Raw genomic sequence first — 22,473 nt, forward strand, 5'->3', positions numbered from 1 at the left:
CCTCCCTTAAACATGCTTTACCAACTGGCTCAGAACACCACTTTGCTCAACTGAAAGTAAAGTCCAGCTCTCTTGGTTCTCACTTTTCTTGTGTGTATAGGACCACATTACGTTTTATCGCCTACAATGTACGCACCACAAAGAGGCAGGGATGCACATGACGCTGAAAGAAACACGCCTTATGGACAGCTTTAGCAAGGAAACCCATAACCCTTGCTCCTCAATCAGAGCACAAGATTGCAACCAGAGAGCATTTTCAACAAGCAACAACAGTCATGGCTCATTGTAAGCTGCTGCTTACACTGTAAGTCGCCAGCAAATCTGAATACAAGCATACAGAGCTCATAGTTCGGTTTCAAATGTCCTCTCACATCCCATAAAAAGCACAATCCACGAAAGATCTACACTTTAGAGGTCTAGACTCTATAAACAGAACAACGCCATAGAGCATTCATTTCAAAATATGCTGCTACCTCGGTGGTTGCAGTGGTAAAGGTTGATTGTTACCCATGACCCACAAGGCTGTTCGGATGCAACAAATTTCTGGCTACGTGCTTCTTTTTTTCAAATGATACACAGGACATTAGTACTATGCGAAATAATCCTATGCCTGATAAATAATTTATAACTGAATTTGTTCTCTCATGTTTTGAATGTACTTCCAAAATCAGAACAGTGGCTGCGATGCCAAAGTTGCCGTCGGGTCATGTGAGCCATAAATAAACCGACGCATAATCGCCATTTCAATACTTTACCTGAAAGTCTTACGCCAGCCTGCGTCAGGAGCCAAAGCGCCAACGAATGGAGAAGCCGCAATACTATCCTTTTTGTATGGCTCCTATCATCTGAATTGAACTCTTGACATTACAGCTGCTCAAACTGAGATCAAGACAATATGACTGAGGAAATGAAGTTATAGAATTTTCTAAAGGGTCCTGGCAAACTGCATGTGGCGATTTATGTTTACTAATTAATGTCTTGCACATCATGAACAAAACACGGAACCAAAATTCGGTGTCTATACTCCATTAACCTCAGCGGGGATCTACATTTGCCACAGTATACTTAGCAGAGTCTGCAAGAAACCACCCTAAGCACAGCACTTTGACACAGGACAGCAATAAGCAGCCAGGCCCCCACCTTGCAGCATGCTGCGGTAGGACCCGTCGGTGACGGCAAAGATGTGGGGAGGCACTTCATGGCGTTTCTTGCCCTTGAACAGCTCGATCACCTTCTCAGTGTAGATGGGCAGCTTCTTGTACGGGTTGACTACGACGCAGAAGAGGCCAGAGTACGTCTGCAACGGAGGAGAGGAGGGGGGGGACAGGTCAGCCAGATCAATTAAGCAGGGCCTAAAAGGAACGTCTCAGAACAGGACGAAAACGTCGCAAATGCTGCGATCAATAGCAAGTTTGGAATTGCAAACGCTGCAATCAATGCCAAGTTTGGTTTGGTTTATGGGGTTTAACGTCCCAAAGCAACTCGGGCTATGAGGGATGCCGTAGTGGAGGGCTCCGGAAATTTCGACTACCTGGGGTCATGCACAGACATCGCACAGTACACGGGCCTCTAGAATTTTGCCTTCATCGAAATTCAACCGCCGCAGCCGGGATCCAACCCGCGTCTTTCGGGTCAGCAGCCCAGCGCCGTAACCACTGATCCACCGCACTGGGGCCAATGGCAAGTTTGGAATTGCCAGAAAAAGTGAACATGGATACTTTATGTTTTACTTTTCAATAGAATGCAACAAAAAGCTGACAACTCCTAAAGGCGGCTTTCCCAAAAAACAAGCTTCTAAGGCAACTCACGGTCTTGTGAGTAAAAACTAACTTTGCCTTTCTCAAACAGCGGTGCGTGAAAACCAGATGTGCAGCAGTTAATGAGAAATGTGCTCTCATTAAAAAAAAAAAAACATCCGTGATAAACAAAAAAGTAGTCTGCCAACTAAATTTATTTTGTTCGCCTTGTGAATAAAGAGAAAATGTCCCAATCTCCAAAAACAAGTACATAAACTACAGGAACAATGCTCAGTCAAAGGTACCACACACACCTCTTAATAAAAAAAAAAACCAAAAAAGTTGCAATTAGGAACAAGACATGACAGGCAATTATACTTGTCAAGCATTATCTTTGGGTGACACGCATGAAAGAAGGGTTTTCATGTTTCCATCCGTGTTATCAACCTACATGCAATACTTGAAATTCCCCTGTCACTGGCCTCTGCCCATCAGCCGGCTGAACCCGAACAAGTTTTTAAAGCCATCTGGTTTGGGATTCTACAATCTGTAGTCCAGATGTTTTCTACAAGCTCCGAGGTGCCACGCAGTACCAGGAAAAAATACCTACCAACCAAACGACACGAAGTAAATGGAGGAGCAAATGATGGAAGCAAATAGAAGGGATATGCAGCCAAGGCTCAAAAAGAATGGACCATAATTGCCTTTACTGACTTCTTGAAAGTGCACAGCTTTCGCTGCACCTTTTATGGCACAGAAATTTGGACACATCCAGTAAAATTTGGGCCAAACACAAAACTTTCCTCCAGCATGAAATAAGATCAGTTCACTGGGGTAACTGACTACGCCCAAATTCATGCATTCTATTCCTGTTCTCAATGAAATACAAATTATTTTCCATATTTCAAACGCGATGATGCAGTGCCACAGATCTAGTCTCCCAACAACCTGAAGAGCTTAACCAAGCTCACAAAGCACTAACCGGCATGGTACAGTGTACAAGGTTCAACATCCTGAAACTGCACACACCAATAATGGATGCCATAGCGGAGGACTCCAGTATAACTCTGACCAGATGGGGCTCTATGAAATGCACTGACATCGCGCAGCGCATATTTACACTCAAAGGAATAAGCACGACAAATTTTTTGTTGTGTGCTTTTTTTTTCTAACAGTTCGTAAGACATCATTACACATTGACTGCCATGTGGAATTCACCTGCAGCTGCTAAATAAATTAATTGAATTTTTTGTCTCACAAGTTCCTGATTTAACGGCCATGACATGTTCCCATCACATAAAAGTGTGTAATTCAGGTCCCATGAAGCATAAAAAAAGAGCAATGCCATGCAATCAATCCTTGCTTCCATTACTGCTCTTATGCCAGCCTGCACCAAGAGCTGGAATGACAACAAACGAAGCAGCAGCTTCAAGCGCCCTGTGAAGTCGAAACTGAACTTCGTTGTCACAACAGCCACTCAGCCATTGCAGCCGAAACTGAAGCAATACGAAAGACGTAATTCAACTGCAATTTATTTACGGCTGCAGAACGATTCCACGTGACAATCTATGCTCACTGATGTCTAGCACGTTAACGTATCACAGGACACACAACCATCTAGTGCATCAGTACAAAGGCAAGCCACACAACCAAAATTATGTTCCTGTACTCCTTTTATCCGGGCACGTGTGCTGGCATGTGATCCAATCACACTTTTATTGTGCCCTCATTGGCTGACTCAGCCCCCTCTGTCTCTGGCCGGGAAGACAAAGTGTGCAGATGCATGTGTCAGCAAAAGCCCCCCCCCCCCCCCCCTCCCCCCAGGCAACGCCTGCCGTATTCCCGTACACTCGGCAAGCACGCCGGCAGGCCAGCTGCCTCTCATTCTTCGCCCGCGAGACAATCGAGCGGGACCGCGAGAAACGAACCCTTCGAGCAGGAACACCTCGGTCGAGCGGCGGCGACGCCGGGAAACAACAAAGCGGGTCGCACAAGGAGGCAATAAAAACGGGCCACAAAGAACAGCTCCCCCCCCCCCCCCTTCAGTCAACGCACAATAAGACATCAAGTTCACTCGCGCCTTGCTTCGTGCTTCCTCCCTACCTCCCTGCCGAACGTCGTGACGTCACAAGGCTGAGCTGAGCCGCCCCCCTCTCCCCCTTTCCAGTGAAAGAGCTAGGTAAGCCAAACAAAACTGTGTGAGAGAGAGAGAGAGACTGAGAAAGGACCAGGGACACCTTGAGCAGCCGGCCACTGCTCCTCTCCGCGTTCCTAGTGACGTCATCAGACACCAAGGAGCGTGCACCGCAAAACGCTGAATGCTCAGTTTCCTCCTCCGCCCCCTCCTCGTACTTCCCTCTCAGCCATAAGAGAAGCGGCTGGCGAAGGTCCGAGGCGCATAAAAACGACGCCACCCACGAACAGCGGGGCACGGCGTTGCGAGAGCGGACTTTGCAAGCAGCGGCCGGGCGCGATGTCGCGATAAACCGCGTCAGGTATACGCCGCGCGCAATACGGGCGATGACGACGGCGGTCACTGCGGGGGACTCCGGAACTTTCCTTTGCGGGGAGAAAGACTACAGTTTCGTTATTTACACGTTTCATCTAAGTTTTATTTAAAATAAACATTGTATTTCTTGCTTATATTGGTCTTATTTTGCAGTCTTCGAAGGTGTATTAATACATACCAAAATTTATTCCTAATTGGCATCTTTACCTTTATAAAAGAGATAAAAGCTTTACAAAAGCTGCCTGAGGAAGTAGTGTCCATATTATCAAATGATTCATTTTCTTCCATGCTGTGACATTTTTTACGTATAATAATTCCGTGTTCTGTCTATCTCAATGTTATCTTTTTTTTGTAACCGCCTGCACGCGGTGGCATTTCTATACTTTCTTTTTCAACCCCCCAATGTAATGCCAGACAATGGCGCTGTGGGTAGGATAAGTAAATAAATAGATAAATAAATAAAGAAGAAGAGGGAAGGCAGGGCTGATAACCAGAGGGGTGTTCCGGTTGGCTACCCTGCACTGGGGAAGAGGGATGAGGGTAATGAAAAGGGAAGGAGAGAGGGGGTGAGGGGCACAGTCACAACCGGTCCCTGAAGCCAGTGGCTCACAGGAAGCAGCATTATTAAAAATGAACAAACGAGGAGTGACCGGTTTCATTGAAAAGTCTGCGCATAGTTCATTTCGAAATTTCCGGAGCCCTTCACTACGGCGTCTCTCATAGCCTGAGTCGCCTTGTGACGTAAAACCCCAATAAACCAACCAACCAATTCTGCTAAACATGCTCATGAATATGGGGACCAGACAATTAACTACTTTTATTCGGACATGATACTGATTTAGGTGTTACCAAAAAGAAATGTTTTACGACCGGCTACGAAGCCAACTACCGCAGCCCCACTGGGCTTTACATTACTGACGTTCTAGAGTTGAAGGAAGCGTTTGTCAGAAATCTAATCTGAGTGCAAGCAGTTAGAAACGCCCCACCCCCCCTCCCCCCTGGAGAAATGATGGGGAGAGGCGACAACCCACCCCCCACCTTCCTATTCCGGAGTCCCCCCCCCCCCCTCCCCCATTCGACAAGGGAAATCGTGACGCACGCAGTAAAAGGAAATGGGGTTCAATACATGTCCAAGAAAGGAATCTGCACTTCTCTGACGTCACGCGCCTTGCCCAGTTGATCATATCATGGCAGGGATTTAGAACACAAGGCTCAAGAAGTGACGGCCACCCTTTGACGACATATCAAAGCCATCGTTTCGCTGCTGAGAGACTGAAACGGCATTAGAGAAGACATTCAATAAAAAATAACGATCGAATACCGAACGTCTTACGCATCACTGCAAAGAAGGAAACACACAACCAAAATTTTTAGACACTGATGGTGCCAAAGTGTCAGTTCGAGTAAACCAAACCTCCACGGTGTCTAGCGACGTAGACGCAGGCTGATAATCCCAAGGTCACGCGCGCCGGTCGCCACAGCCGCACTGTAATCATGACTATGAAGGTGGGGTGGGGGGGTTTAATTAGCACCCGAGCTAGCGGTCGCAATAAATCCGGAGCCGTCTATACTACACCCTTCCCTCACAGCTGTGTGCGGCTTCGGGGACGTTAAACCTCACAAACCAACAAACCAGGTTCGAACCGACCAGCAGAGCCCGTTGCGTCGCCACTATACGGCCCTCGAGACGCGAGCCTGACGTAGAGCAGGCGGCGACGCCGGCGGAGGTGACGAAAGCGCGCCGGCACCACGGTACGGTGCGCCCGAGTGATTTCTTTGCGCGGAGGAGACCTAACTGACCGGCGCGGAACCGCTCGACGACGCTCTCTCTCCACCAGCGGCGGGAAGAGACGCGAACCTCTTCGGGATGTTTGAAGAGGAGAGGAAAGTCCGCGACGAATAATAAATTTATTATTAATAATAAATAATAATAAGTTTATTAAATTAATCAAACGCCACTAAATGCAAAATAATATGTGAAATCCTTCAGCAGCTGTGCACTGACCATCTGACACAGTGTTAGTTTACCTAATAAATACAGCCCCTTTTTGTGTCCGAGCAGTAATATTAACGCTAAAAATTATTGTATGTTTCATCTATCGTGCGCAAGCGAAGTCAGCCTTTGTCATTTTTGTTGCTCGGCTATGATCAGGTTTTATGGAATGTGTGAGCCCGCTTCTCTTTTTTTTGCTCTATAATGCATTGAATGTTTGATTTGTAAAGTGTTCATTTTTTTTTTCTCCCGTTGCACTGTACTGCAAACTGTACATGCAAACTGCAAACTGAGGCCTCGTCAGGCACTACAGCCTTTTGCCTCAGCTCCCTCTTTCTTGAAAAGGAAGAAATAAAGGAAATCTTGAAATCTTGACAGGCAGCGAAAAATCGTTGATTCATCGAAGTCGCTTATTACGAACTTCCGGCTTGCACGAACTCAAGATTTTAAGAGCGCCAAAGGAGACAGAATGAATATTTTTTAAAAGCAAAGGAACTGGCCGGGACGTTGATCGGGTTTGGGCACTTTCAGATGCAGTAGTAGGGTTTAAAAAGTTCAGTTTACAAGACTATAGTAGAGTAAGGGGTGGCAGCTCTAAGAGCGAACCATTGTTTAGTACGAGAAACGCAGCAGCGGAAGACCTCCGAATTAAATTCGGCGCACTCGGTGGCACCTCGGTAAGAAGAGGAGTTTTTCGCAAAACGAATCGTATACAGTCGGCAACTAATTTTTTTTTTTTTCTATCTCAGCAGTCCAAGCATACTTGAGTGTGCAGTGACCGTCACGCAGAATTGTTCCGCGACAGAGAGTAGTCCGCTGTTACCTATACACAAAAACCTAACCACCAGACGGAATTATAAGCACCAGAATTTTGACATCTCTGGCTTGTTTGTGACTGGCTAGAGGAGTAATACACGACGTAGCGGGCGATAGCTCATTGTTACTAACCGACTTCTGTTTGTTTTTACGTTGTATCCTACTATAGTCTACTATGAAGCGAAGATCAAATTTTTAGTAGAGCTGGTACCAGCAAAAAAAAAATGGACGCCCATATTTCGGCGGCCATGCCTACTCTGTCTATGCGTTGGGGCAAGCAGAGAGGTATCATCAGGTGGCATAAAGCGATCGAAGGAAGATGAAAACAGCTTTCCGAACGAACAAAACTCTACAACAACCGATCGAGCACCATCATATCACTCGTTCCGAAGCTTCGCCGACCAGCCACTCAAGTTCACTGATCTTCAAATCCCCACATGTAAGGCAAGTAAGCAACGAGCCTGCCCTACTTCTTCAACGGTACCTGGTATTTAAAGTCGATCGCTAATTCCAAAACCGAGTGCGGATCGGCTACTCGCCGCCGACGAACAGCAACCCCGAAGACACGACCGGCGCCAAGAAAAAACAAAAAACAAAGAGCGGCCCGAACCAAGAGGTCGGGACCAAACGTTGCGCCAGGCAGCATGACGTAAGTGTGAAGAAAGCAAGCACAAAAACGAACGCAGGACATAAAGATCGCCCAACGAACGGCGCAAGCGCAGCATTGGTCATCGTCACTAGGAATGCAGGAAAGAAATAAAAAAGAAAAAATGGTGAAGGGTCGGAGAAGGGAAAGTGAGGAGGGAAGAGGGGGTGGTGGAAGGGGAGCGTTTGAAATAAAAATAAAAATAATCGAGAGAAATTCGACGGGACACTTTGGCGCAAGAGGCTGCTCTCAGCACACCCTCACCCCCGAACCACCGCAAGCTCCGCGCATCTCTTCCCGTGTCCTCACCGAATGAAACCCTCTCCTCCTCTACGGCGCCTTTCATCAACGCTTTCAGACGAGAGGAGAAGATTGGCAGCAGCATGGAGGAAAACGGCGGCAGCAGCAGCGACGGAGCAGCCTTGATCCCAAACAGTGGCGCGCTTTCATACCCCGCACATACGCGCAGTGTTGCGCGTATGTGCGGCCGAGCGGACGGCGCGTGCAGGCATGACGAAACTGCGAGACGCGCCTCCTCCTCGGCTCTCCAGAGTCTTTTTTTATTTGTCTTTCGGAAGGCGCTAGATGATATCGTCGCCACTTCGCGCCTCTCGCGCGCGCCGACGACGACCGAGCTTGCGCAAATCCGAGAGTGACCCCGTCCGCTCTCTCTCTATAGGAGCAACGGCTTGGAAGAGAATACAACAGAAAGAAGAGGCAGGATCGAGAATGACTGCACTCGAGATAAAAGACGAGAACAATGCACTCTGCGGGTTGTGGACGGTATATACCACACATCGACAGGGCGGGGCAGTTATATAAGCGCGCACGGGTATATAGGCGTGACACTGTTGAGAGTTTTAGCTTGCATCTCTATGCGGAGACAAATACGCGAAAAAAATTTACGCACACGGCGTTTTTGAGGTGAATCAAGAGACAGACTACGCATAGGCAACGACCATTGAGGCTAACAAGGAAGGCCACCGTACAAGTGAATTCGAAAGGTGGGGGCGGGGCCAAGGCCGAATCCCCCCCTTTCCCCAAGTTCAATGTAAAAAAACCATATTGAAAACCCCTAACCCCCTCTCCCCCCCCCCCCCCCCCCCAAGTAACTCGGGTAAGTTCGGGTTAGTTCGGAGGAGCGTCGCGAAAGCTGCAGCCAATGGCAGAGAGCTCGGCTAAGTTCGGAGAAGCGTCGCGCCGGCTGCAGCCAATGGGAGGAGGGCGTCGCGCCAGCTGCCGCCGAGTGGAGAGAGGGTGTGAAGATGAAGAGAAGAAACACGGTTGCTTGCACACGCAGATGGCAGAAAAAATAGGCGAAGAATGAACGCCTGCTTTCGCACGTCACTCCAACTACGGTGACATTCCAACACTTTTTCCTTTTTTTTTTTTTGAACAAAGTAACTCCGATAAATGCGCAGTGAAGATACGACCGCCACACCCAGGAGCCGCATGTAAATAGGAGCACGGCGGACCACGCGACGACCGCGGGAGTTACCTGCTCCCGGGAAATAGAGGGGGCACTCAAGGTAACAGGTTCGACTCTCCTGGCCCCGAATAAGGAAATGTGCCGAATAAGAAAAGGACTGCAGCCGCAGTAAGAGGTGTTGCCCGCGCTGGCGCAAAGCCGCAAACGTGATGAGAGCACTCCAAAGATAACGCCAGCGGTTCCTTCTAAGCACGCCACTACTCACACCATAAAAGGCTGCAACGCTGGGAAACTTCTACCCCGCGAAGGAATTTACCGGCGACCGGGAAAAAGCGTGGCAATGCAAAGCCCTCAACTTGCACACTTTTCTATCAGCACAGGAAACCGGCAAGATTCCTGGCGAGAGCACCTGTTCAAAGGGTCACTGAGGGCAAATAGCAGTGTGGCCTGTATCGATAAACACTCTAAACAAAAAAGAGTAAAAAAGGATTGGTTTTGGTTGTGTGGGGTTTAACGTCCCAAAGCGACTAAGGCTATGAGAGACGCCGTAGTGGAGGGCTCCGGAAATTTCGACCACCTGGGGTTCTTTAGCGTGCACTAACATCGCACAGCACACGGGCCTCTAGAATTTCTCCTCCAAAGAAATTCTAGCCGCCGCGGCCGGGATCGAACCCGCGTCTTTCGGGCCAGCAGCCGAGCACCATAGCCACTGAGCCACCGCGGCGGCAGTAAAAAAAAAAAAAAGGAGTAAACTGTCCTTCAACGCACACCCTTTTATGAAAGGGAGTGTGCTAGAGGTCAACTTACTCATTTTTCACTCCCACATAGGAGCATTCGTGTTTGCAGTGCAGGGTACCGCGTTGTAATCAGAGACCACTGCGCGCCGAAAACGGAGGCTTCGTGAGCTAGAAAAAAGAAAAGAAAAAAAAGGAATACAGGTGTCGCCACCCCCCGGACGATTTCCTAAGCAGAAAATGGAAGCGTCGACTCCAAATTCGTTACTTTCTCCATCGTCAGGTCATTTTTTTTTTTTTCAGCTCGTATCCCGGAGGCCACGCTACACCACCATTCACTTCGAAAAACGGAGGCAACCAATCCTTTTTCGGTAAGGATCGACGCCGCGAATTTGAATCGATTGGCGGGAAGATTTTTAAATCAATTTTCCCGGACGACAAAAGACGTCGCCGGACAAACGCCCATGTAGCCAGAAAGAGACAAACTATAGCTGGCGTCTCCGCTTGGCAAGACGTTCTTCTCTTTGCTCAGGCGTCTCCGCCGCTCATTCACGCGAGGCGCAGGCGGGCGAAGTCGGATGGGCCAGCGCGGCTCCTCGCGCGGCGGCGGCGAACTCTGACGTAATGCGCCGCACACCTGCTGCTCCCCTCTGGTTTCGCGCATGCGCACTATCGGCCTCCCAGGCTCACGGCGAAATGCTCGACTGGGTAGCGTAGTGTAGCTCTCGCTACGAAAACCGGATTTAGCTGTCCTCAGTGGTCACCTTTATGTGAATGCGACAGAAGTCGACTCCGGTCCACTTCGGGAAGGAGAGCTATACTCCTCGGGGTACCGATTTCGATGTGGATGGGACAATGACCTTCAATGCCTCACAAGGTCAAACTGAACTGCGTGGTGGTATGGCCCAAGCTATCGTAGTATGACCACGTGATCATATAGCTGACCACTGGGTACCTGACCTTGACATTTGATTTGAGAAAGTGGAGACCATGTTTAACCGATCTTTCACTCGTATAACTAGGTTCAAGCCACGTCGAACCCCAGCCATTTTCGAAGAAAAAGTGCCAAAACGTTGACAGATAAAACAGAACGAGTCACGCCATTCCTTCTCAAAAACCTGCTCGTTGTCTCGAAAAATCGACCGAGGTCGCATTCCGTCGAATTCATATAAACGCGACTAGTCCCTACCTACCTACTACAGCTTTAAGCATCAACGTTTCCGTACTTCTCTGCCAGAAAGGCGGATCTCCAAAGCGGCCGTAAATCATGTCCTAAAATACAGAGAGAGCGGAGACGGTTGCTAAGGGAACCGGGCTGCAGCTGTGGGCGAGGCGTCGCAAAAGCAGATCCGCTTTCCATATCTAGAGGCGGCCGGGGGGGCACAACACAGCGTCGGCGCAGCTTTCATATGCCAGAAGCCCACTGTATGCGAGCACACGAGCGCGGGAAAGAAATAGTGACCCCCATTTACACGCTCGTAATTTTTCGCCCCGCATCGTTCCGTGTACTGTTCCTTCGCTTTCCTTCTACCTTGCTCCCCGAGACTTGTTCGCCTGTCATTGAAGTACTATACTATACACGAAATCGATTGATCGACTGACTGAGAATATCCATTGGCTTTATGTATTCGTTTTCATCTAACTTTCTGCCGCCCCACGCTACGCTTGCCTGCTCTTGGAATCCACTCCGTTACCCTTAAAGACCAGCGGTTATCTTCCCTTCGTATTACATGCCCTGCCCAAGCCCACTTCCTCTTGATTTCGACTGGGATGTCATTAACCCGCGTTTGTTCGCTCACCCAAACTGCCCGCTTTCGATCTCTTGACGTTACACCTATTATTTTTTCTTTCCATAGCTCGCCGCGTTGTCCTTAACTTAAGCTGGACCCTTTTTATTGGCCTCCCCGTTTTTGCCCCATAGGTGAGTACCGGTAAGATACAATTCACAAGGGTGGAAAGTTGGGCGAGTCGGTAAAGATGATCCATGATATGTAACGCTAACAGGACGAAGGGCAAAGAAAGGACAACACAACAACAGAAGAGAGGACAACAATCGTTTGTGTAGTGTGCCCTTTCTTTCTCAATCATGTTCGCGCTACATATCATGGATCATCGGTAAGATACACCTGTTGTATACTTTTCGCTTGAATATATTTCTCTTGAGGGCGAATGAGATTAAGTTTGCGGGAATACGGCGGCCGCAGCAGCTAAAGGACAGGGTTAATTGGTTTGGTTTATGGGTGTTTAACGTCCCAAAGTGACTCAGGCTAAGAGGGACGCCGTAGTGAAGGGCTCCGGAAATTTCGACCATCCATGGGGTTCTTTAACGTGCACTGACATCGCACAGTACACGGGCCTCTAGAATTTCACCTCCATCGAAATTAGACTGCAGCGGCCGGGATCGAACCCGCGTCTTTCGGGTCAGCAGCAGAGCGCCACACCCACTCGGCCACGGCGGCGGCTAGGGCATGGTAGAGACCTGTGCTCTGTAGTGAGCGTAGTCGGGCGGATGACGATTCATTTCCATGAGTCAAGGCAACAGGCTAATAAAATGAAAATTGGTTTTCCAGGAAAGGAAATGCGCAGTGATTGTCTCGCAACTCGGTGGCACCCAAACAAGGGAAGGGAGGAAGGTGGGAGTGAACGACGAAAAAGAGAAAGAAAGGTGCCGTAGTGGAGGGCTCTGAATCTAATCTATTTTTCGGCCGATTTCGGCGGGTGCTGTCCCAAAGATTTTTTTTTTTTCGAAAAACTCAGATTTTTGGAGTTTTAGCGATACACAATATTCCGCGTGTTTTATTTATTCGGTTGGAGGGTTTCCGTAACAGTCTTCTATAGTCGGATACAACTTAAAGGTGCACTGAAGAGGAATCCGAACTTGTCTTTTTGCCGCGGGAACTCGATCTACACGTTCCGAGCTTTCTTAGAAACTGCGATTTACTGCCCTGTGTGGCCGATTTCCCCAATTAAATCGAATTAACGTCAGGCTCCCGCCTTTTTTTTTTTTTTTGAATTCTGCCTCGTACGGTGGGCGGAGTCGACCAACGCGTGGAGCGCCTTTCACCCAATCCCGTGGCGGCTTGCCGCTCTGCCATCGGCGGAGTAATACGTAATAGTCCGTAGTAGCAAATAGTCCGCGCGTATTTTTATTTCTTCGGGCTTATTTTGCGGCTATATTATCTGCGAATGAAACTATTTATTCATGGAAACCTAAAAAACAAAATAAAGCGAAAGCAAAGTCTCCACGGGACTGGGTGAAAGGCGCTCCACGCGTTGGTCGACTCCGCCCACCGTACGAGGCAGAATTAAAAAAAAAAAGGCGGGAGCCGGACGTTAATTCGTTTTAATTGGGGAAATCGGCCACACAGGGCAATAAGTCACTGTTTCTAAGAATGCTAGGAACGTGTGGATCGAGTTCCCGCGGCAAAAAGACATGTTCAGAATCCTCTTCAGTGCACCTTTAAGTCTGCAGAGAAGCTGCGCCCACATTCAAGACCGGCGCACAGAATTCCTCCACGACAAAAAAAATAGTAGTCCGTAGTTAAAACTTGTTCCCTAAACAAGAAGCCAACCACAAGAAAACCACATTCTAAAATTTTGATACCTGGCTTATTTTATATAGTCTAACACTAATGAATTGATTTCGTTTACTAGTGCGATCGGCCAGTGGAGTAATACAGTGCGCCGCGGACCCAGGTCCACTGTTAGCGACTGCTGTATTATTTAAGTTGCATCCTACTACAGCACAAAACACATGCGCCGCACTGCCGCTAAAAAAAAAAAAAAACTTTAAAAAACTATCCAGCTGCAAAAACATAACGTGGGTCTTTACAACTGGACTATAATATATACAATCGTTTCCCAACGTTTGCTCCCGCAGCTGTAGCACGGTCCTTTGTTATAAGAGCACCGAACTGCGCAACTTTTCCGCCACTGTGCATATTTGGCCCGTGTCCTTTTACTTATCGGACATAAAGAACTATAGCATTTGGCTATTGATGCGTCATAACTGTTACATCGAGAGTTTTCATTTCAGTTTATGTTTCACTGGACTGTTTTGTCTTTGAGTATACGAGTCTTGGATAATTTTGTGTCACGCGATCGTATCACACACTCATAACCTTACCCCATCTCCCCCCTCCCCCCAAAGAAAAAAAGAAACCTTCTTGCAGGTCGTCACCTTGAGACTGCGCTCACTTCATAAGGCCAGCCCCCAAAACCGCATCAGCGACAAGGATGGGATCCGTCAACCAGCGGGAACCCATCAGTCGTCATGCAGCGAGGATGATCATAGCCACGTTTTCTTTTTTGTTTTTTTACATCAAACAAAAATACACCGTTTTGAATTCCTCGAACCACGCTGAAGAGGCGTCAAAAAATTTAAATTAACAGAACAAGAAAAAAACACGAGGAACGCCAATCCACACCTACAGTGTGTGTAAATGCGCACCATTCTTTGATTACACAAAATTGTTGTCTTTTCACAGTGACAAGACTACGAGAGAAGTCGCCGAAGCACTCCACATCACCAGAAAATCGAATGGTTGCGTTATAGCAAAACTTCTTTAGTTCTGTGAACGAAAGAAATGACATTGATGCACAAAGGGTGGTACAACTGGTGCGAATATTGTGGCATTTTGCACTTTTTATCTGAACTTCGATGTATGACTGTGCTCATGTGTGCCCATTTTTGTATGTATATATTCACATTTTCCTTCAAATAAATTTAGATGCAAGTTCAGCGCCGTGTGTGCCTCCTCTCTCTGGTCCTGTTGTCTAGCGCTGCTCGAATTTTCTCGTCACCAAGCCTACACCCCGCTGAGCTGCGAGCCCGTGTTCTCCACACCCAATTAATTAAGACCCACTTCCTGCCTCGAAAACATGGACAACAGGCTGCCGCCCATATATGCCCACAGATTGAAACGGGGGGCTACTTCATTAAACATGAATGCTGATGGGAGAAGTCAGCCGTATCAGCGCTCGACAGGTGCACGCACAGAGAGGGGGGGAGAGGATGACCGAGTGCCCGCGAAACCACGACAACGACTGATAAAACGACGCGGCCGCGTGACATTTACACGTCACCCGCGTGAAGTAGCAGCTGAAGCGGCGGCAGCACGCACACGTCGCAACACCGTGGCCCGCTCCGATAGCAGCGAGTCGGCACAATTCGATTGATCGCCCCGCTTCGCGAGGCAGCCGCGTATCTTGTATCAGCGCTCCATATACGCCGCCCGTATCGGCGACGAGCACGGATATATCAATACGGAGGGAGGGGGGGGGGGGGGGGGGGAGGTACGAAGAATATCACGCGCACGCAGACCCGTACACGACGACGGGGGCAACATGGGGCGAGTGACGAGAAGCGCCGAAGGGTGGTAAACCACGAAACGGGCCACGCAATATCACATATCACCTCCTCACAACGTTCGATTCCGATCCGCACTTGATCGCGTTACAAAATTAGAGATCACTGATACGAAAGCATTGACGCCTCCTCAGCACTGGTTGGTTGGTTATTGGGGTTTAACGTCCCAAAGCAACTCAGGCTATGAGGACGCCGTAGTGAAGGGTTCCGGATGATTTCGACCAACCGGGGTTCTTTAACGTGCACTGCCATCGCACAGCACACGGGCCTCTAGAACTTCGCCTCCATCGAAATTCAGCCGCCGCGGCCGGGATCGAACCCGCGTCTTTCGGGCCAGCAGCCGAGCGCCGTAACTACTGAGCCACCGCGGCGGGGCCCTCGGCACTCGTCGCCTCTTTTCTTATTGTTTGTCAATTAATTTCACTGCTGAATTAACGTAATTATCTTATGCTTTAATTAAAGTTCGATTCATTTAATCTGATTATACCTTCTTTCATCTCAACCACTTTGTTTTGCTTTTTCAAATATGGCGCCGTGGTTGCTTTCCCGTCAGCTCACTATATCCCTGTCCAGCCTATTACACCGTCCAATGGTTTTTGCTGATAATTAATCAATTTACGCAAATGAAATTTTATTCGATTAATTATCACTCATAAAATACATTTCGATTCATTTCAAACTATATCTTCACTCTTTTGGCTATTTTCGCACTATTTTGCCGTCCACGGCTGTTTTCCCCTCCACTCACTACATAGACGCCCGGGCTATTTTGACGTTTTTTACATTTTTGGCTTTAGACCACGGACCAGACACGCCTCCCAAACATAGGAGGGTCTCCATACGTTCTTTCTGCTCCCTTACCCGCCGTTATCGTCGTCAATGGCGCACCACCGCCCCCCTCGTCAGTGAGATAACGGACGAAGAATAAATATAGGCCATTAGCAAACCTGCGAGGGCTGCCGAGTACCAACCACATCGTCGAGCCACGTTTACATGAACGAGGCAGGAATCGACTCGAGTCCACTTTCTGAAGAAAATGGCAAAAACACCGAGGAAGAGTAGAGAACGAGTCGCATGTTTCCTTCTCAAAACCCGCTCCTTCTCACTAAAAAAATCAACTCGATCGAGCCGCATTCTGTCGCATTCATGTAAACGCGGCTACAACGAAGAAACGATGCGAAAAAAACGGAGGACACTTAACGCTACTTACACGCTTTTAATCAGAAAGCATTGTTTTTTTTCTTTATTTCCTCTCTACATATTTTTTTTTTAATTTTCTCTTCCTTTCTAATGACGCCTCCTTCATTAGCATACGGATACACCAGGTCCACCTCGGTTCGCCAAGAAGCAACGCGATTTCGTGTCGTATGGGTTGCATCCTCGTCTCGCAGTCTTGAAGTCCTCGGTTCAATTAACCGTTTCTTCGGGAGAAGTTTATTTTTTTTTTTCTTTTATACTACGCTGACGTCATAATCATCATCATCACCACTGCTGTTGGTCAACGTCGAAGCCTGGTGCCGTTGCTGATGAGGCGTATATATAACGCTTTCGCATCGAAATATGACGAGGCACGGACGGAAGATTACACGGCCGTTCTACCCGCGTCTGTCGCCGTCCTCGTCTTTCAAAGTCCCGTTTCTTGACTACGCGACCCGCAGCCAACTCGCCCAATGGCACACCCTATAGTACGAACACCACTACGTCACCGCAGTTTGTGAAAACGGTCGTGCTGGGGCGATACTTGCTCCGCTGGATCTTATACCTGACCAGAGAACTCCGTTTCCAGCGAAGCAAGCCTGTTTTTCATCATCACGCGTCCACTGAGGGACGAAGGCCTCTGCCGTATTCCTTCAATAACCCCTTCTTGTTGTACCGGCTGTGGCCGTCTTATACTACTCTCACTCGCCCACCTATCTACAGCGCCCCTGTCTTCCACTGAAATCCATTGCATTACTCGAAGGGACCATCTTTTACCATCCCTTTGCATTCCATGTCCTGCCGATGTCCATTTCTTCCTCTCGATTTCCGCTTCTTGAGCAGAGTCCTCAATTTAAGCGCGACCTTTTCTCTTTTAAGCTCCAAGTGGTTTATTGGTTTATTGGGGTTTAACGTCCCAAAGCGACTGAGGCTACGAGGGACGCCGTAGTGGAGGGCTCCGGAAATTTCGACCACCTGGGGTTCTTTAACGTGCACTGACATTGCACAGCACACTGGGCCTCTAGAATTTCGCCTTCATCGAAGTTCGGCCGCCGCGGCCGGGATCGAACCCGCGTCTTTCGGGTCAGCAGCCGAGTGCCGTAACCACCGAGCCACCGCTGCGGGGTTTTTAAGCTCCAAGTGTCTGCCCCACGGATGACCATCGATGAGATGCACCTATCGTATATTTCCCCTCTACAAGGACAGTGGTAAGCTCGTATCCACGCTCCTCGCCATTCGAACGCGGTAATGAACCGACACAGGCCGACTCGAATTCGTCAAATAGCGACGGGGACGGATACGCTCTGTCACACGCAGCATACCATGTGTCCCACCTCGCCGCCCGATTCCCCCCTTCCCCCCTTCTGGTGTAGAGAAGATGGGTAATACGACGTCGCCGCAGGCGGAGACGGACGCGACGAGTGACACGGATGCGACCGCGACAGTGCTGCATAGCGGCATCCTCTCACACAACGGGTTTCCTCCTCTTGCTAGCGCACGCATGACACGTGCACCGAAGGTGGGTCGGATTGCCATCCGCCAGCGGGGGACAGACAGTCGCCGCCGAAAGAAAGCCGCCACACCCGCACAGCAAACGGCGAGGCCCCGGCGACGACGGGGAAAGGCCTCGCTTGAAACGAACGGGTGTGTCTGGGTGGCACGTACACTGTACACAGGCCCGGGTAATGAGAAAGGGAACGCTAGGCTGTGAGGCAACCGAAGGTCAACCCCCCCCCCCCCCCCCCCCCTCTACGCGTACGAGCTAAAAGCAACCACGATGAGACAACGCATCCCTTTGCACCACCGGTACGACGTCTTCACATCGTGTTCAAAGCCACCGACGACTGCCACACTGTCTGCTAACTGAAAAAAAAAAAAAAAAAAAAGATAAGAAAGTGACCTTTCAACTCTTATTCTTAAAGCACGTGGTTTTCCTCCGGTAGAATGACCCCCTATGATGTTCCTTGCACGTAACACGCAGAACATGTGTAGCTCCCTATCAAACTGTCTCTCTGCCTAAAAGTACAGTTTTTGTCAAAAGTAACCAGGCTGCACGGTTTGCTTCTAGCTCGTACAGTGGAGCCCTTGTGGCGTTCCTAAAGATCAAAAGGTGTTGGACGGTGAGAAGACCCCCAGTCCTTGCATTTAACGACCATTTCAGCTTCAGGGAAGCTGTAAGGGCGCCACTGTACGAGCTGGATGCAAATCATGCAGCCCGGTTACTTTTGACAAAGACTGTACATATCTTTCCCTACGCCCTCATCCCGCGCAGCTGGGAAATAATCGGTACCGTCCCTCCTCGCGCACTGCGCGCCTCGGCTCTTCGCTGGAGCAAAACCGCCGGAACACGTACGTACATTCCACATTTCAACGGCAATAATGATAACACTACGTTACAGCGATACAGCGCTCAGAAGAGGCAAACGGCCTGCAGTGCCGATCGAGTGAACTTTTCCGACCTTCGCTCGAAAGTGTATCGAAAATTCCACAACTGCTGTGCGTAGAAAACAAAAAAAAAATTTCTACAGGCCATATCCTTCCTACGCCGGCGGGCACCGACACACCCTCCCTCTATGCAGTCTCTTTCCGGCGTGCAATCTGTACAGGCCGCCAGAAAAAAAAAAAAAAACACGCACGGAGGAAAGAAAATAAAAAGAATGTCAAGGCAGGAAAGTAGATGTAGTGCAGCGCCCCGCTACACGGCGCGCATGGCTAAACAAATAAAAAAAACGACAACGCCAAAAGAAGAAAGGAAAAACAAAAAGACCGCGCAGTGGTCTGTATTTCATTCAGCTGAGCTCGTTGCAGATTCCACGCGCGCGCACAAACGAAATGGAATGGTGGAATAGAACAAATAAAAATAAAAAGCGAAAACGGGGCCAGCCGGCGCAAAGCAGCTCATGAAAGCATATACATGGGCACGACTATTCCGGTTGCAAATGCGATTCTAAATTAAGAAAGCACGAGGCACTCGGGTCCTCCTTAGAGCTGAGCAAAAGATTGGTTCATTGGCGCTGAACAAAAATATAGTTCAAAATCTTACCGCCGTAGGTCAAATAGCTCTTCTCTATGACCTTTTTCTCTGTGCTGTGTGCTGCGGGTGTCTACACTCTAAAACACAAAATAGGCCTATGTGGGAGTTAAAAGGAAGTAAACTCATACAGCACACTCATCTGGATATTTTATGAAGGTTTGGTTGGGTTGGTTTAGAGGGGTTTAAGTCCCAAAACGTCTCAAAACAACCCAAAAACGTCTCGTCTCAAAACGTCTCAGGACGTCTCAAAAAAATCTCGAAACGTCTTACAGGGGCGCCGTAGTGAAGGGCTCCGGAAATTTCGACCACCTGCCTTTAAAAAAGGGAGTAAGGTGTAATCTAACGCACTCCCTTTTATAAGAAGTACGCTAGAGGAAATCTCACGCCATTTTACCCCCTTCTGTTGAGTGTACGCCTTCGGAAATATGCAACAACGTCTTATATGAGGCACATTACATACCGTCGGCAGAATACATTTTGCAATCAAGCCTACCGAAAATCACGCGGTGAAGCGCGACAAACGTGGAAATAACTTGGCCGCCGGTAAGGCGACTACGCGGGAGCACGACCACACAACTCTCCGACTACCAGGGGCACTTGGGGGCACACATACATGCCTTTACCAAAAGTAACCGGGCAACAGTGGCTTGTTTCTCAGCAGCGCAGCGAAGCACTTATCGCAGCCTTTAAGCTCTGAATCTCTGTGAACTAAGGTGAACCCCTGCCCTCACGTTTCGACACCTTTCGTGGCTTTAGGGGTGCCGTAAAGGCTCCCCTATTCGGTTGAGAAGCAAAAACCTGTTGCTCGGTTACTTTTGGCGAAGGAGGTATACAAGCCATGTTCATGCGAGCGACAAACACACTGTATACGTATACGTACTACACGTGTAGGCAATTAGCATGGGTACAATTCACAGTCAGCATGGAGGAACCCGACACCGCTTATTCCAAACGAGAGGAGAGAAGCGAGAGATAGAGAAAGAGTTCGTGCAGGCAGCTCTGTGAATGAAGCGCATCCGCCTCGTTCTTTCCTCTTGTTCCGTTCGCCCGAAAGTCGACTATTCGGCGCGAGGCAGCAGCAGCTCGGTATAAATAGGTACAGCGGCGCAATGTAACGCCCAGCACACGAGGCAGCGCAGGGCCCGGGGCTTTTGCAGACTACACGTGCCACGCACATTGCGTTGTAGTACACTGTGGCATACGAGCAGTATACTACTCGACACAGCGTGTTGTCATATGAGCTCGTCGCCCACGGTGCATTCCACGTAAAAGTGTAACGTCAGTCGGGCGGGGAGGCACAAAGCGTTCATATGTTGCTGACGCGGCATTATACGTGTACGTGTAACTACGTGGCTGAGAGAGACGGACACACTCGTCAGCGAATGGAACGATCTGTCCTCGCGTCTTTTTCGCACCGCGCGTTAAAATGGGTTTGATTTAAATAAAGGGACCGCATGCACTGACGCATTTCAGGGAGCTAGCCGTTTTGTATACTTGACTGACGACCGTCGCAGCGACGGAGAAGTGGTACAGGCGCGCGCTGAGTAGAGCTGTCCGTGACAAAACGTACGCTCGGAAGTCTGTCACGAGCATGGACCGGAGCAAACAGTCTAGACCGGGAGCAAGTTTTGCAACGGGCAGGCCTGTTCAACGTGCGCTTTGGACCCACAGCATGTGGTGTGGTCCGGAGCCCACAGACCGCCGCATACTGTCCACCGCATACTGTCCACCGCATACATTCCAGAGCTCGCACGGACCCAACTCGGGCGCCAATAATTCCTATAGGAAGGACGGACCCAAGCACCAGAAGATATACAGACATCTTCACAAGCCTCTAGGCTAGCCCGGGAAACAGGGCTTCCGGGATCTCCTGACCAAAACACATAACAGACTCGACAGAAGACTCAGACGCCGGAGCTACCCGGACTCCCGCACCTAAGCCTCGCACACTTCCTTTTCCCAACAACCGGTCGCAGTCAGCCTAGGTGCTATTTGCTCAGCATCCACTTCATTTTCCGAACAAACTGACTGTTCATTTCCCCATCACACCACTGCAGAGTGGTTCCACCAGTTCTGAAAGGCACTAAATGCGCTCAAATGTTCCGACTTCGCGTCAAGTTGAGATCTGTCACATGGCCGAGCTGGTCGCTAGCCATGCGACGCAAGCGCCGATTATTTGGTTTCAACGGCGCTCAAGGCCAGCCTCACCAAAGAGATCAATGGCTAGAGCTCCGTGGTTAGCAGCAGATGCGGGGTCAAAGACCAGCTTTCTCCAACAGACACCAGACCTGCCGCATAAGGGACGGAGACCACTAGGCCACCACTGCAGTCGCGACGATAGCATAGTTCGCAACACGCACGATCGTTAGTGCCTGAGTGTACTGGGAAGGGGAGGGGAGGGGGGGGGGGGGGGTTCGAATGAGCGTATGTCGCATACCGGAGCGCTCCGGGCGAAAGCCAAAAGAGGACGCATAAAACGACTACACGTGCGTTGCTCGGCGCACGTGACACTCGTCGAACGAGCCAGTGACCGACCGGCCGACCTTTGCTCCCCGCGCCGTCTCCCAAGAAGGCAATAAAACAGACCACTCGGGGAAATTCATAGCACGGCACAGACCGATGGAATCGAGCAGACACGCGCTGTGACGATCGCCGCACGTCGACGAGGCCATCGTCCACGAATACAACGATAAATTTCGGGAAGGCGGCGGGGCCGAACGGGCGATGGGATCGCAACATTAACATCGGGCTCGAAACCAGAAGTACAGCCTGCGGCGCGAATTAGTCGCAGACTTTGGTGAACGGCTTCGACGACAGTTCGAGGTGCGCGCGTGACCAGTTTCGGCGTATAAAATTCAACGACGGCTCCAGGTTATACAGGGAAGGGTTAAATCGAGTAGACGAGAGAAAGCATGTCTAGCCTGATTAGCTGATGGTTCTGCTTTGCTGGGTAGCCGGCACGTCTGACAACGATAATAGACTGAGGTTTAAACTGTACGTGATAGAGGTTA

General features: G+C 49.4%; 1 protein-coding gene across 3 annotated transcripts in view; it reads right to left on the bottom strand.

Annotated features, from left to right (window-relative positions):
- The window catches only part of zip (myosin heavy chain 10), a 92,880-nt gene that overhangs the window by 50,080 nt on the left and 20,327 nt on the right, over positions 1-22,473 (bottom strand). For all 3 annotated transcript variants that reach the window (XM_089587377.1, XM_089587376.1, XM_089587375.1), the window contains exon 2: positions 1,141-1,297. In XM_089587377.1, coding sequence (XP_089443503.1) covers positions 1,141-1,297 — 157 coding nt within the window. The remainder of the gene's footprint in view (positions 1-1,140; positions 1,298-22,473) is intronic.

This window comes from Amblyomma mixtum, chromosome 4 (assembly GCF_055824585.1).
Source record: "Amblyomma mixtum isolate Tamu chromosome 4, ASM5582458v1, whole genome shotgun sequence".
NCBI classification, from domain to species: Eukaryota; Metazoa; Arthropoda; class Arachnida; order Ixodida; family Ixodidae; genus Amblyomma; species Amblyomma mixtum.